This window comes from Anabrus simplex, chromosome 5 (genome assembly GCF_040414725.1).
Source record: "Anabrus simplex isolate iqAnaSimp1 chromosome 5, ASM4041472v1, whole genome shotgun sequence".
Taxonomy (NCBI): domain Eukaryota; kingdom Metazoa; phylum Arthropoda; class Insecta; order Orthoptera; family Tettigoniidae; genus Anabrus; species Anabrus simplex.
The window spans coordinates 350,469,033-350,486,208 of NC_090269.1; the positions used below are offsets into that span (position 1 = coordinate 350,469,033).

At 39.7% G+C, this 17,176-nt stretch overlaps 1 protein-coding gene across 1 annotated transcript in view; it reads right to left on the reverse strand.

Annotated features, from left to right (window-relative positions):
- Positions 1-1,193: 1,193 nt before the first annotated feature.
- The window catches only part of LOC136874099 (carboxypeptidase N subunit 2), a 66,265-nt gene continuing 50,282 nt past the window's right edge, over positions 1,194-17,176 (reverse strand). Inside the window, exons 3-4 of the mRNA XM_067147648.2 lie at positions 12,505-12,830; positions 1,194-3,093 (exon numbers count right to left, since the gene is read on the reverse strand). Of these exons, the coding sequence (XP_067003749.2) occupies positions 1,898-3,093; positions 12,505-12,830 (1,522 nt within the window). The 3' untranslated portion in view covers positions 1,194-1,897. The remainder of the gene's footprint in view (positions 3,094-12,504; positions 12,831-17,176) is intronic.

The following is a 17,176-nucleotide window of genomic DNA, read 5'->3' on the forward strand; positions in this document are numbered from 1 at the left end:
GACCCTCTGAACCGAAGGCCAGTACGCTGACCATTCAGCCAACGAGTCGGACATCCCTCTCTTCTCTAATCTATTAATTATAAAATGTGTCGGAGAGAAAGTTTGGAAACATGGAGGGAAAACCTCTCTTTGTAAGAAACAGAACTTTTTGATAGTGAGAGTTTACATGAATCTGAAAAAGGTCGAAAAACAGTAAGTAGTTTTACCATAGGTCGTAAATTGTCCCAGGGCCTCGATGTATGAAACGCGTGTTCAGCTTCCTGGCCCTTAGACCTCGTTTAAGAGTAGGATGTCTGGGTCGGTACACTGACTAAGGAAGATTCTAGATTTGGTCGGCTTCATTATTTTATTAGCCTGGGAGCCAAGCAGAATACAAAGTTCGGTTTATTTATTAGATTCCAGCAGTGGGGGCTGTTAACACCATCCGCAGGGGTTTTGCCTGGCTGGTTCTTGGTTTAAATATTTTCTATGTACTGCCGCAGTCGTTTTCCTTTCCTTAACTTCAATCATACATATCGGAGACATTTAAAACCCTCCTGATGTGAAGGCACCGGTTTCAAAAAATCACAACTAATCTGCATTTAGGGCAGTTTCCCAGGTGGCAGATTCCCTATCTGTTGTTTACCTACTTTTCTTAAATAATTTGAAAGAATTCTGAAATTTATCAAACAACTCCCTTGGTAAATTATTCCACTCCCTAACTCTCTTCCTATAAACAACTATTTGCCTCAGTTCATCCTCTTGAATTCGAACTTCATCTCCATGTTGTAATTTTTCCTGTTTTGAAAACACACAGATTTATCCATATATTAATGCCATTCCACGCCATCCCTCCACTGGCAACTTAGAACATACCGCTTAGTCGAGCAACTCGTTTCCTTTCTCCCAGGTCTTCACAGCCCTTTTCGTAAAGCTGCTCTATGGTTGGAAGTCACCCAGAACAATCAAGCTTGTTTTCTTTGGATGTTTTCCTCATCCTGGTGAGGCTCCCATATACTGGAAGCATATTCTAATTGTGGTATTATCAGAGACTTATATGACCTCTCCTTTACATACTTATTACAACCCTAAGGTAATGTTACCTCATGACAAGTAAATGCAACTGCAAGCTGTTGAAACACATACTTCAGCGGCTGTGGGCAAGCATCTTGTTTCAGTCAATGAGTCACTACTGATCTGCATATAGGCTGTTGCTTTCCTGGCCTCTTCTTAAATGATTGCAAAGAAACTGGAAATTTATTGAACATCTCCCTTGGTAAGTTATTCCAATCCCTAACTCCCCTTCCTAGAAACGAATTTGCCCCAATGTGACCTCTAAAATTCCAACTTAATCTCCATATTATGATATTTCCTACTGCTAAAGACACTACTCAAACTTATTCGTCTACTGATGTCATTCCACGCCATCTCTCCACTGACAGCTCGGAACATACCACTTAGTCGAGCAGCTCGTCTATTTTATCCCAAGTCTTCCCAGCCCAAACTTGCAACACTTTTGTAACGCTACTCTTTTGTCGGAAATCACCCAGAACAAATCGAGCCGCTTTTCTTTGAATTTTTCGCAGTTCATGAATCAAGTAATCCTGGTAAGGGTTCCATACACTGGAACCATACTCTAGTTGGGATCTTACCAGAGACTTATATGTCCTCTCCTTTACATTCTTAGTACAACCCCTAAATACCCTCATAACCATGTGCAGAGATCTGTACCCTTTATTTAGAATCATATTTAAGTGATTACCCCAATGAAGTCCGTTCCTTATATTAACACCTAGGTACTTACAATGATCCTCATAAGGAACTTTCACCCCATTAACGCAGTAATAATATTGAACCTAAACGTCTTTCTCTTGATATAAGGTAATCTCCCAAATAATTGTTCCCTGAACTAACGCAATTAAGCGAGGGTATCAACTTTTTTAACAGTCTGTGTATTGCGGTAATATTTAAAAACTACTAAGAATGTAGTGATCAGTATTATCGATGCAGCAATAAGGACTCCTATGATCACAAGTAACGTAGGCACAGTCCAAATATGATGGACATCTACAATGACAAATACTAGTTTACTGTCCTGGCATATTTCATATTCGTCTTTAAATTTCATTATGGAATATTTCTGATTTTGACCTGGAAATGAGCAAACTAATAAGTCCTTCGTACCAAGGTTTTTTACATCAACCTGCGTATACCTCATCCAATCCTTTAATAAGATAAGATTTTCATCACAGCAATCGAAAGTGTTACCACCCAAATCTACTTCTTTCGAACGATTTAAATTTCTAAAAGTCTGGGTGGAGAATTTTGTTATCTTATTGTTCGAGAGGTTCAGGATATTTATCGGAGAATTAACATCCCAGCCTGAAAGATGGTTATGGGATATATCTAGTAATTGGATAGGTGTACCTCGGCCAGATAATATTAGAGGAGGTATCATAGTGAGTGCATTATTCGATAATTTTAATGTCTTCAAGGAGTGAAGAGTCTGAAACGTTTTCTCGGGAATATGTGAAATTTGATTCCCAGATAAATCCAAATATTCTAATTTCTTACTTACACTCTGGAAACAAAATTTGTTTACATCACTGATGAGATTTCTGGAGAGATCAAGGTAGTTGAGATCATGTAAGTGCTCTAAGATATCTGCAGGACAAGTATTAAACTTATTTCTATGCAAACGTAAAGATCTTAACTTTTTCAAGGTTGAAAATAATCTGAATGGCAGTGCACTGAGTTTATTGTTTGACAGATCTAGGACTGTGAGTGATTTTTCATCGGCTAACACTCCCACTTCTGGATTTATGTCATCGATGTGACTGATCCTGCATCCGCTGAGGTTGAGAAATTTCATTTTCTGAAGACTCAATAGACCAGTTACATTGGTATTTAGGTTTATATTCTCTAAACCAAACGTCTCCACTCCTTTGATGGTTGAGATGTCTGAAGCAGATATGGTGAGTTCTGAATTGCCCAATGGGTTCGTAATGTCCAGCAAATTCAAGCGAGTCAGTCGGTCCAAATTCTGTGGAAATAAGGACAAGTTGTTTCTCGCGAAGAGGACCTCTCGAAGTCTGGGTGCATTTAGTAACACATCTGGAACAGAATTCATAGAATCATTATAGTTAAATTATTTCGACTTTCCCCAGTTGGAGATTACCTCTGAGGATAAATTATACAAAAGAAGCAAGATATATTTTAAAAATAATTGTGAGTTGATGATTAGTAAAATTTGTTGCATTAGATACTTTGGTCGATACTTTTCTGCAGGATTTGGATCCAATATTTCAAGGCAGTTCTCGACCTTGAGGACCTCTAGGCAGAAATAATAATAATAATAATAATAATAATAATAATAATAATAATAATAATAATAATAATAATAATAATAATTTAGTTTTGGAAAAAGTGATTCGTGAATGGAGAAAAGAAACTAAAGGTGTAAACATTGGCAGACTTCTTAAAGACAAAATTCACCTTGACTGCTTAGCTTTCGCAGATGACCTTGCGATCCTTTCGAACAACAGACAAGAAGCAATCCAATCCATAGAAAAGTTGAATGAAATAGCCGCAAAAACCGGACTTCAAATTTCATTTGAAAAGACGCAGTTTATGGAAGGAACTAAATCAAGATTCGACAATCAACCATTAATCACCAACTGTGGAATAATTTCCCAAGTAGACAAATTCAAATATCTAGGTGAAATTATTCAGCCAGCAGGGTTAAATCAGGAAGCTAACAAAGAAAGAACTGCTAAACTGCAAAGGGCTTACAAAATCACATGGAACAGATACAACAAAAGATGTATATCAAAAAATGCAAAATTACGACACTACAATACAGTCATCAAACCAGAGGCACTTTATGTATCTGAAACACTGATCATTGGCGGCAGGTCACAAATGAAAAGCATTGAGAAACAAGAGAGGAAAATTCTCAGAAAAATCCTAGGACCAAAGTTCGAAAATGGAATTTGGATGAAAAAGAAACCACACGAAATTTTTCAATTCACAGAAAAAATCACAGATACCATCAGAAAGAGACGACTAAAATTCTACGGACACCTACACAGAATGGATAACAACAGGCTGACAAAGAAAATTCTAAATCTAGCTCTAACCCTGAAAATCCGCAACAATTGGTTAGCAGAAATTCATGAAGATCTACAAGAAATGGGTATTGAGGACGAAACCATTCAAGATAGAATGAAATTTAGAAGCTTAGTAAACAAACATAAATTTGCAGAGAAACCAACAAGAAAAAATACAGGCTGGACAGAAACACGCAGAAAGGAACACAGTGAAAAAATGAAGAAATATTGGGAAGAAAAGAAGAAGAAACATTGTGCAAAATAAGTTCAAACGCGCTCCACAGCTGGGCACAACGAATCAAAAATAATAATAATAATAATGCCCACGAACTGGATCAGCCTCATATCGACAAACCTGCGTCACACGCCTGGCTGACCTACTGTGGTTTTTTCTCAGAAACAGAAAGATTTGTTCTGGCCATCCAAGATTAAGTAATTGCCACACGGAACTACCGTACAGTCATCACGATTGATCCAACAATTGTCACAGACAACTGTCGCTGCTGTTCCAGAACTACAAAGAGCATACAGCACGTCATATCTGGCTGACCACACTTGGCCAGCACTGATTATAAGCACCGACATGATCAGGTAACTAAAATCATTCACCAGGAACTTTCTGTAAAATGTGAATTTCTTCAGTCATTCACCCTTTCTCGAAAACTCTTCGTACAAACTTCTATGGGACCGAGAATTCATAACAGATGTCTCGCTTAGCAACAATAGGCCAGATATTATTCTAATCAATAAATCGAAAAGATCCCCATCCCTTATAGAAATCGCTTGTCCAAACACCTCAAATCTACAAACAACAATAGCCACAAAGATATCAAACTACACAGAATTTGCAATAGAAAAACAATACCTTGGAAATTAGCATTAGTCATCACAGATCCAATAGTAATATCATGTACCGGTGTTATTCCAGAAAGCTTGCACAGCTCTCTGACCGCATTAAACCTGCATCATCACAAATACATTGAACTACAGAAAGCCACCCTCCTGAGCACCTGCCACATTGTGAGAAAGTTTCTAGGAACGACTTTTCAACTGAGTTACACCAAACAGCATGAAGTTCAAAACTGCAGTTCCAGTGATACTGAAGGACAGATTTTCAAAACGGGAGATAAAAAGGTGTTTAGAGGCATCGTCTGTCCACATTTATTGTATATGTATTGAACCCGTGTGATAGGGGTCGTAATTTAACCATGATTTGATATCCGAAGTAAAATATGGTACGCGTATTGAAATGAAGAAAATCGGTTGACAATATTGAGACCAAGGTAATGTTGAAATTTTTTTTTTTTTTTTTGCTAGGGGCTTTACGTCGCACCGACACAGATAGGTCTTATGGCGACGATAATGTTGAAATACTAGCTGTGTACGCGACAAAGCGGAGCCTAGGGGATTAAGCCTGTCACAAAGGGTAGAGTGCTGTCTCGGCAGGGGGGCTATTAATTTAGCGACCAGAAGATACGGATGTCCACAAATATGTTTCGTACAAGAAGTGAAAGGCGAGTCAGAAAACAATAGAAAGGTTGCAACATTAGCGCTGCGAAGGTATATTTGTGTCGAGCAGAAACTTTCCGTGATGTCACGTATTCTCGGAATTGGAGAATGGAAAATTACAGAGGCCCAAGGCATATATTTGTCAAGTTGTTACAAGGGAAGATTCAAATGAACCGCTTGTTCTAGTCCAACACACAAAATTCATTTGGCCAGCCAGGAGTACCATTTTGAAAGATATGAAATAAAGTGTCAATTAATTTCGAAAGTAATAATTAATCAGTTATTGCAAGTATATGAATCAAATTAAGGAGATGCGTAGAAAAATAAATAATAAAGCCCAAATTAAATAAATTGAATGAAATTCTTGGAAACAGCGCATCTCAAATGCTATTGGCCGAAGGGTAACCACGCCGTAAGAGACGCGATGAAACCCGCGAAAAATCAGGGAGCGATATCCGTCCATATTTCCGAAATCTAGGATCGTTAGGAGTCATATTCAATCCAGTGTATGTTCCAGATGAGGGGATTCGTTTGATATCAATTATAATTTCCAGTTCGGAATGCAAGTGCCAATTTGAGAAATCCACCCCCTTCTCTCCAAGACATGACGTCAGCTAAGCCACCAGGAAGGCCTTCATCAATAAATACGAACGCAAGGAACACTCACTAACTTATTCTGAAATCATTTTGACGCTAACTCGTCGTGCGCCGCTGATTCAACATTCATTTGTACGGACGACCGTAGGTACTACATAATGTACTCACGCTCGGGCGAAGTGACTTGTAATATTTGAATCAGGTCGTTGTGTTCCAGTCAGTCGAGTAAAGTTAGATGTTCCAGATCAGATCTGAGCTTCCGAGATATGTGTAATATGAAGTTAAGTAAATAGATAGTATTTGCAAGGAGTGAGAAATATAATTCTTCTTTTAAAACAGTAAACGCAGATGTACGATACTGTGTGACGAACAGTACATGGGAATAACAGTAATTAATTGAGCCTGTACTTTAGGGAATCGAACCGCCTTCATAATGAAAACTTCAAGAGTGCGACGTGATTCGGACGTGCCGTACCGGACACCATAAACTGCGTCGGGCGATCAAATCGACACTCCGCCGTTTGTGTCTAGTCCTTTTGTGCGGGAAAGGGACGAAGATAAAATAGTGTAAATAAATTAATTTGGGTCTAGGGTGCTTAAGTGTTATTATATTATTCAAGTAAATATCAATGTATCAGTATTAATATTTGCAATAGTAAATCAGTGTCATAATTATTTAATCGGTGTAATAATGGCGGAACGCCAGGAAATCAAATGTGAAATGAAGCCAGCCGTTATGGAGGAGTAAGCAGAAAGGGCCAGATGGGTATTTAATCTGCTAAGGCCGCCAAGGATTTCAACTACAAGATGAGTACCGCTATGTAAGTATATTTGGGGAATGCTACCGTGAGTGGGGGAAGTGGTTTTATTTTTGAATTGATTACATCATGTAACAAAATGGATCGCTTCCCGATGCCATTCTAAATTTGTATAACGGACGGGATTAAATGATAATAACGTAAATGTCGGGTCGAATAATGTATTCATTTTGTTGTACATATAATTCTGTGGGTGTAGGCTAGTGAGTTAAGTCATGCATGTATTATCATATTTGATAGTCGAGATTTTTCGACATATGATTTTGTGTAATGTTCAATTCGACCCGGAGTTTGCTTTTATGTCAGTCATTTGACGACAAGTTATATAATAAGGTTCATGGAAATTCCAGCCATGTGTCATGCCAGCTGTGGTAGTGTTGTGTTAATATTCTCTGATTGACGTTGTCAAAATTTGTAGCAAATGTCACACACTAACAATAATACTACTAATAATTCATGAGATATAGTCTTTCTATGTGAACAGTGAGTAATGTTAAAATTTGAAGGGATAATATGTTGAGATTATCGAGGATCGTTAATGACCGTATAGTTTTCTAATTCGGACTTAAAAGGTGATAATTTAAATTGGTGAATTAATAATCATGAGTAATAATATTGGTGCTAATAAACCTTAAATGCTAATAAACGGGCTGTTTCAATTACGGTCCAATATTTTATAAATAAATGTCAGATATTTAATTTGCAAGTATTAGCCGGAACACGTGGGACTAATAGTTACGTGATCATGATAGTCAAATTTTGGCGAACAATACTTCGGGCTGTTGCGATCATTTGTGGAGAAGTAAATTAGATATGAAGAGAGACGTTATAAAGATCATGCAGTCAGGATATACAAATGTCGTACGAGGTTGTCGATGAGAAAATAAGTCAATTGAAAACTCTGTGATTAATAAATGAATAAAATAATGTTGAGATAGGAAGAGAGATAAATTCCGTATGGGAACACTTGCCGTAAAATGAAGCTGTGTTGAAAGATAATGTGATACGAATAAATGTATGAAATTAATGACAAACACAGAGAAATGAGTGTACAAGTACGGGCAATGTAACAGAGTAAAATTGAATTACGTAGAGGGCAGGATTAGAACCCTTGACATCATGTACGAAATAAATAGACTGCGCTGATATTCGTTGAAATACTATGGACCTAAAGATAACGAGAGGTTGAGATTCCACATAAATAATCGTATGCTGTGATAGTTAAGAATGACAAGTGATGATTGTCATGATACCGTAATAATAATAATAATAATAATAATAATAATAATAATAATAATAATAATAATAATAAATATTGCAGATCTAAAGTTGGACCGTGTTAAATAAATGGACGATGATAAATGTGATAAAGGGAATATAACTGATGATGTGAAACCGATAATAATAATAATAATAATAATAATAATAATAATAATAATAATTACAATAATAATAATAATAATAATAATAATAATAATAATGTTAGGACAGTGATAAATCGCCGTGGTCAGAATAGTAATAATTATTATGATAATAATAGTAATGACATTCTTTTTGTTGATCATTGAATATTTGTAAACGCGACCGGTATATTGAGACGTATGCGGGCGTGACCAACTCATAATAACAATAATAATAATAATAATAATAATAATAATAATAATAATAATAATAATAATAATAATAATCATGTTTGACCGGGACAAGTAAAAAGTTACGCGGACGTCGTTCGCATGACTACGATAAATGGACGCAAATGATAATTTCGTGAATGAATGATAATTATAATAATGAGTTAAATTATTGACGACGATATTCTTCAGTGTAAGAATTGGAACGGAGATGATTATCATATGGTGTCTCGTAACTACCGTAAGACCCGTTTTGTTTATTTTTGCTTGCGGGATGAGAAGAGGTTATCGGTCGGGCTTTCCGTTACATCATTTGTTGTGGCAGAGTGACAGTAAACTACTGAGACCATGTGGTCGAGCTTGGCAGTAATTTAGATCATGAGTAAATAATTTGTAGATGCTAGTTCCAGGGGCACGACATCAGCTGGATATATAATATAGGACCCGTTCGTAAATAACACTTTCCTAAAATCATCGTAACATTACCCATCCCGAGTGCCGACCTCGGGAAATGTAGAGAGTCGGAGGTACTCAATCTAATTTGAGTCGAGAAGCCGACGATAAACCTAGTTTATGCTCGGGCTCTCGATCTGGAGAAGGCTCGTCCTTGTTGACCATCAGGTCATACGGACACGGGTTCGATCCTAACGTAATCGATCAGTGAATTGTACCCCACAGTTGTATTTCTTTTCCAGGATGAACATTATCAGCGTATTGTCACCACTTGCGGTGAAGCAAGTGACCTGTTGAATTAATGTGTTGTCAAATCAATTGCTTTATTAAGTGTACCGAAATTCAGCGTGCCGGATGGCGCAGTAAACTGCTCCTTCTGGCAATTATTTCAAAGGAAACCATTCTCATAATCTTTTTATTGCAGGTGGATGTTATGCCCTTTTGAAAGTTAAATGTCACTTCCTTGTCCTATCATGGAGTCCTTAAATTCATGCTTACAATTGAGCTTTCCCCACTTTTATTTTTATATGCCCCGTTCATCCCTGTGTTCACTGATGTCTCTATATTTATATTTTGATGACTTAAAAAATGAACCGACACCCCTGAGATAAATGCTAGTCTGAGACTCAGAGGGTGGACGGGTGCAGTATATACTGTATGTTGTAATTATTTCTGTTGTAAATATTTGTAGATATCGGTATAGTTTCATAATCAAGAGGGTGACTCGTTGCTTAGGCCGAGTCAGCCCATTGTATTAACGGCACAAGCCGAGCCTTCCTACATGGATGTAATAATTATTATTATAAGGATTATAAGGATTATAAGGATAAATGCACTCCAAAGGCATAGTCGTAACATTCTTCGATTTTGAAAAAAAGCTTTTGACTCTGTTGATAGAGAAATATTAGATAAAACCGCACGTGAGTTTGGAGTTAAAACCAAACTGGCAAACCTGATCAGCGAAACCCTTACAGACACAGTCTCAAAAGTTAAATTTATGGGTGAGATATCACGACTACAGGTGTCAGACAAAGTGGTGGATTATCCCACTCCTTTTCAACTGTATTTTGGAAAAAGGTTTGAGAATTTGGAACGAAAAACTGAAGCACCATAATATATTACCACTTATGCTGGGGAGAAAGAACAATAGTGTTGCAATAAATTGCCTAGCATTTGCAGATGATTCTGCCATATTCTCTGAAAGCCTGACTAATACAGCAATACAAGTAAATCTTCTGGAAGAGACAGCCAACATGACAGGCTTAAGAATTTCGGCAGAGAAAACAAAATTCTAGGAATAGGTGTTGGTTCAATCGAAAGGGTAAAAGCGATTCAAATATTGGGGGCAAACAATCCAAAAAAAAAAAAAATGATTTGGAAAAATCTGCTATAGAGGCAAGGATACACAAAATGGAAAGATCATATGGTATAACAAAAGTTACATACAAAAAATGTTTAACTAAAAGTCTTAAAATACGAGTAAAGCACTACTACACAGTTGTGAAACCAGAATGCTTATATGGCAGTGAATACTTAGTACTCAATTATAAACTTGAAAGATCGGAATTACTAGAAAGAAGAATTATAATAAAAATATTAGGTCCTCTAAAAACTACAGAATTTTCGAAATTAAGAAATAATAACGAAATTTGTCAGAGCATTGAAAACATATGGCATGCGCCAAAATATACAGTACTCATTTTCGCGCAGTGTGCATGCGCACGCCTGAGCGTCTGTGTGTTATTACATCGGCATGATGAATTGTTAGTTGTGTAAAGAACGTTGTGCTCTGTGATTGGAAGTGACAATGGGTCTCGCGACGGAGCAAAAAGTGTATATAGTGGAGTATTTTTTTCGCTCGTACGGAAACAGTTATCAAGGTGAGCCAAGTTTAAAGTTAGTGGCGGAACAACATCGTGAACACTTCAATAAGCCAGCACATAGCAACACAGTTATGCTATCTATTGTTAAAAAAATTTCGTCGTACGGGTAGTGTATTGTGTCAACGCAAGGGAAGGTATGGGAGGCCAGTAACTGTGTCCACAAATGAAAATCATGGACGTGTCTTCAATCAGGTGTTGCAGTCTCCAAAACGAAGTCTTCGGCGAACAGCTCTGAAATTAAACTTCAGCCCTACGTCACTTCGACGATTGTTTAAAGGCATAGATGGATTCCCGTACAGAATACAGGTTGGGCAACGATTGACGGAGCACGATAGGCATGTCAGGGTGGAGTTTTGTGCACGATTTTTGGCCATGGATCCATATTTCTGTGGTTCTTTGACGAAAGTCACATTCACTTGGACGGTTTAATCAATCGCCAAACAACTCGCTTTCTTGGTTTCGAGAGGCCAGGCATTATAGTCAAGAAACCGCTACATAGTGTGCGTGTGACGATTTGATGTGCAGTGTCAGGAAACGGTGTGCTAGGTCCGTATTTCTTAGAGAATGATGATGGTGCACCTCTTACTGTTAACCATGAATCCTATAGGAACATGGTGATCAGGCCATTTATTCAGGATCTAAGAAGGTTTGCTCGTGCCAGGAACATGCAGATGAATAGACAGTGGTTCCAACAAGACGTTGCGACCTGCCACACTGCTCGACAGACTATGGCTATGCTGCAAGAAACCTTTCCAGGACGAGTAATTTCCCGCGGGGCTGAGTTCCCCTACCCATCACATTCCGCCGATCTCACACCACCTGATGCTGACGTGTGGGGAATGTTAAAGGAGCAAATTTGCAATTATCCAGATCCACCCAAAACTGTGCCTGCATTACGTCAGAAGATCGTCTCGTTCTTCGGGACTCTGCAGCAACCTATGTTCCAGAATATGTTGGAAAATCTGCGTGATCGTTATGAACACTGCCTACAGAGCAATGGAGCACATTTTGAACATTTACACTATCATCTCGATAAGTAAGGTAATGACAATACGACTAACATAATTTCCGGTACTGTATATTTTGGCGCTTATCTATAACAGTACAGAAGAGGAGAATGCTATTTTATGGACATATTTACAGATTGGACGACAGTAGACTAACCAAAAAGATCTTCACGTATCTTTGGAAGAAAAAGTCAACAACCACTTGGATTCAAGAGACCAAAAAAGACCTTGAAATAAACAACATCAGAGAAGAATAATAAGCAGAAGTAATGGGAAGAGAAATTTTCAGGAAGAAAGTTTTAAAGATGGGAGGATTCCAAGGGAGGGAGGCAAAGAAGTGATCTGAAGAATGAAAAATGAAACATAGTGAAACAATGAAGGAATATTGGGAGAAAAGGAAGGAACAACAAGAAAGGAAGAACAATTGAAATTGGAACGTGGTCCCTAACGCAATAATAATAATAATAATAATAATAATAATAATAATAATAATAATAATAATAATAATAATAATATACCTGGAGCAAGTTCCTGGATGTTGTTTTCCGTCAAGTCCAGTCTACCCAGTATCGGCAGAGGGGACAAGAATGTTTCAATCTTCCCCCAGTCGTTCCCTATAATTTGCAGCTCCTTGATGCTACGGATCTTTAAGTTGGGAACCCACGAGCTCGGGAACTTCACCTCCTTACTCATGGTGTTCATCCTCCACACCCAGTTCCTGGCGAACAGCTTCTCATCGTTGAGAAGAGGCCAAAACTCGGCGCTAAGAGGGGAATAGACGTAGAGTGGCGTCTTCATAACCCCAGGCATGGGGAAGAACACGGGGTCACATTGCACCACGTCTCTGAAACATAAACAGAGGTTATAATGACGTGCTGTCTTTGCTGGCGAGACCTAGTGTTTACAGTGCACTATACCTTCTAGTGTGAGCTAGAACAAAATTATAGCTATCAATGACCTGTTTCTCTCTTATCCTTGCCCTTGACAACAGGAAAGTCATTGAGCTATAAGTGGTGGTGATGATTGTTGTTTTAAGAGGAAGTACATCTAGGCAACCACCCTCTATATAACACTAACCAGAGAGAAAAATGGAAGGGATCCGACTCTTTGAAAATGTAGGTATCGGCCAAAGAAAGGCAAGGATTATGAAGGGCTTGAAAATGAAAGACTCTCTAGTCCTTGAAAGCTCTAATAGCGTCGGAGTTGGAAAATAACAAGAGTTGACCAAGGGAGGTTGGATAGGATAGATGAAAGTTTGGAGTCTGGCACAAGTAAGTGGAAGCAAGGGGTAAGGGTCCCGTGGTCACAACCCACGCTCCCAAGCTGATAGCCCTGGGACCCCGTTTAGTCGCCTCTTACGACAGGCAGGCTTACCGTGGGTGTTATTATACCACCCCTACCCACAGGGGGAGGGTATGAATGATGCTAGTAATGTCATATCTTATGCAGCCAGTCCCTGTTATGAATGGTGTGAAAATCTTACTCATAGAGTCGGTTGGTGCATGTATTTCAGTGGGCTTGGCAGACTGATCTTTAATATCACTTCTGGCTCGATGCGGAAAGCAACGGGGAACTACCTCAATCATCATCTCTTTAGTACACCTCTATACCGATACCTAGGCCATCTATGACAGCTGATGCTGGAGCTGCTGAGGATCAAACCAGCCTTCGAGTTGAATACTCACATACTTATTGACGAGACAACTTAGCCACTCGTGTTCGGAGAGTGAGTGCTACGAAAATTTGTTCTTGGGACTACGGCAATTACTCTTCAAGAACAAGAACTACTTTTAGTGCAAAATGCACGACTGCGTATGTCGATTTTTGGTTTGCTAAGTGACTAAACTGCTGGCTTCCCATCCAGAAGTCTAAGGTTCGAATCGTGATCAATCCCTGGTTGATATTTTCATCCCAAAAATCACGTGGTGTCAGGAAGAGCTCCCGGCCTTAATACTCCGACCAAAAGCAAAATGTGCCAGGCTGAGTGGCTCAGACGCTTAAGACGTTCGCTTTTTGAGTCCAAGTTGTCAGTTTCGATCCTGGCTCAGTCCACTGTTATTTGAAAGTCAAAACGTTCGGTAAATCTACCGAAACGTAAAGAACTCCTGTGGGACAAAATTCCGGCACCTCCGAAAACCGTAAAAGTAATTAGTGGGACGTAAAACCAATATCATTATTATTAAAACCAAAATGAGCCTGGGTGGTTTCAGCGTCCCCAGAAATAGCTGGGATAAGCTGAAGAAAGTTATGCTTCACAAAAGCCTAACCGCGTTGACATCATTACGCCACGGGGGAGCTGCGCGGCGAACTTGTCATGTTTCAGTACGTTTCGAACTGCCGTAGCGAGAGAAAGGCTCATCTGATAGGAGAAATTCTGCAGTCAGTTTATGCGCAAGCAAATAGAATAACATAAATGACAAACACGCATAGCGACTTTATGGACAGATTTTTCTTTTTCAGGTTACTAGCCAGATTGGTGAATTCACTGCAGAAATATCAGTTCTGATCCGACCCCCACCCCATATGGTGTACCGTTACAAGGCTGTCTCTAAGTCCAATATGATGGCAATATAACCATTGCCCTGCGATCCTTAGGGTCGAATTTGTACGAGGCAAAGTATGAAATTTGCTTCATACTGTGATGGCATCCGCCATCTCAAAGTGCGATTGTGGGAGGAGCAAATTAGCCTAGCTACAGCCGCGAGTGTCTTCACCGGGTGGGCTCCGTCCTTTCACCAGTGCTAGCGACCAGACAGAGATGAGCCAGCACGCAGGTCATCACTGCTGCCATCCCCCGATACGTCTCTGGAGTCTTCTCGGTGGTATGAGAAGAACTCGATGGGTGTTACAAGATCATTCGATTTCCAAAGTTTTCCAGGGACTTCGACTCTCGCGAAGCATCTAGAAGGTCCGGCCTCCATATTTAAGGCAGGCTGGACGAGCTTGAGATGATTCAGTTTGGGCTCAATGTTGCTAGTGATCCAGGCAGTGAGACAATTTTGTGAAGTGTGTAATGTGTGGAATACTGAATCAGCATGCTACAGTGTGATGGCGAGCTGCCTGTGAACTGATGGCGAAGGCGGAATGGTGCACCTGAGCGACGTGGGACTGTGAACAAAGATCGCTGTGAGTGTGAATGTAAGACCGTGATTTCGCATGTTCAAATTGTGAACAGTGCGGCCACTATAGTTATACAGTGAATTTAATCATGAACTGCCCTAATGTCCAAAAAATAAATACCCCTGCTACACTTCCTCACATCACATGCAAAGTGTCCACTACTTGCTGTGGCGCTGTACAAACCTGTTAGCCGACCTATTTTAGATATAAATCTTTTATACGATCGTTTACAAGTAATTTAGCAAATAATTTATTTTCAGGCCAATATACTGAATTATAGCATAGATAGTCATGTGGCATTCCATCTGAGTTCTGTACTCGGCCCATTTTGATAATGCTGACATGTATCAGTTTCTTAAAATTGTAGTATAATGTGTTTCTCTCATCGGTCGGCCAGCAGGCACACGAGGTCTGCCTGCCGTTGACTCATCACTCCCCCATCCGCGGCAGGGCAACAAGCACGGCAATTCCCTCATTTCCGAGTTGTGCTTCGTGCTTAGAAAGTTTAACATGTGTCGTTCTGTCGGTCCAGCTGCTCTCGAGTTTGAAATTGTAGTTCAGGATATAATTCCCATAATGCCTTCTCATGTGTATCCAGTACAAGAAAGGGTATTCATATACGATAGTTATGTGAAAACCGATTTCGTACCGAGCTAGTTGGCCGTGCGTTTAGGGGCACAGCTGTGAGCTTGAATTCGGAAAATAGTGAGCTCGAATCCCACTGTCGGCAAACCTGAATATGGTTTTCCGTGGTTTCTCATTTTCACACTAGGCAAATGATGGGGCTGTACCTTAATTAAGGCCATGGTCGCTTTCTTCCCACTCCTAGCCCTTTCCTATCTCATCGTCGGTGCGTCGTAAAACCAACTATAAGAAGAAACAGATTTCCTCACTTCCATATTCGTTGTAAAAGTGGTTTAAAATGTAGCTCTGATTGTGACATCGAAATCAATTGTAAGATTACACAGTAATATTCATCCTCGGCTTTTGGTGAACGAGATAGGCGTTGAAAATTACGTAGTGATGAGAGTAAAGAAAATAATGAATAAGAAATTGCGTGTTAGCAACAGGTCCTTCTGAGAGTACCACTTAACTTCTTTTTCATAAAATCAGCATTGGATAAACACTGTTCTTCTCCGACTAGCGAAGGAGGGACCATACCCAATGAAGAACTAAACTATGATTTCTCGACTTTTGAAGGAAAGATATGTCCACGAAGAATCGAAACTATGAATTCTCGACTCTATATTGAAAGGATATGCCTGATGAAGAAGGTAAACTGTATGTCTTTTCACAAGAGTGAACTCCTGATGTAAAGAAATAGGTGGAGCACCTTGCCTTTGCACGTGGACATAGACATAGCTACGCACATGTAGAATACACCCGCGGTATCCCCTGCCTGTCGTTAGAGGCGACTAAAAGGGGTCCAAGGGGCTCTCAACTTGGGAGTGTGGATTGGCGACCACGGGGCCCTTAGCTTAGTCCTGGCATTGATTCCACTTACTTGTGCCAGGCTTCTCACTTTCGTCTATTCTGTCCGACCTCCCTTGGTCAACTCTTGTTCTTTTCCGACCCCGACGGTATTAGAGCATTCGAGGCCTAGGGAGTCTTTCATTTTCACGCCCTTCGTGGCCCTTGCCTTTCTTCGTCCAATACTTCATTTTTCGAAGTGACGGATCCCTTCGTTTTTCTTCTTTTTCCTCCCTCTCTACCCCTTGTGGGTGGGGGACGCAGGCGAATAATACACCCACGGTATCCCCTGCCTGTCGTGAGAGGCGACTAAAAGGGGCGACCAAGGGATGTTTGTATTAGAACCATGAAAATACTTTTGATTAGTACCATCGCGCAGGGAACACCATGGGTCGCTTTTACTTGCGAGTAATACCATTCTGTTAGGTACTCAATAGTTTTGTGATTCGTAGCAGTCAAGCGGGGTTCACTGTGGGTTTCCAGTACCTGTAAGTCGTACCCATGTGACCAACACCACGGGTCTGGGCGTTGCCTGTGACTTGTACCACTATATGAGCGACACCGTGGGTCTGCGTTGCCTGTGATTAGTACCCACTATGT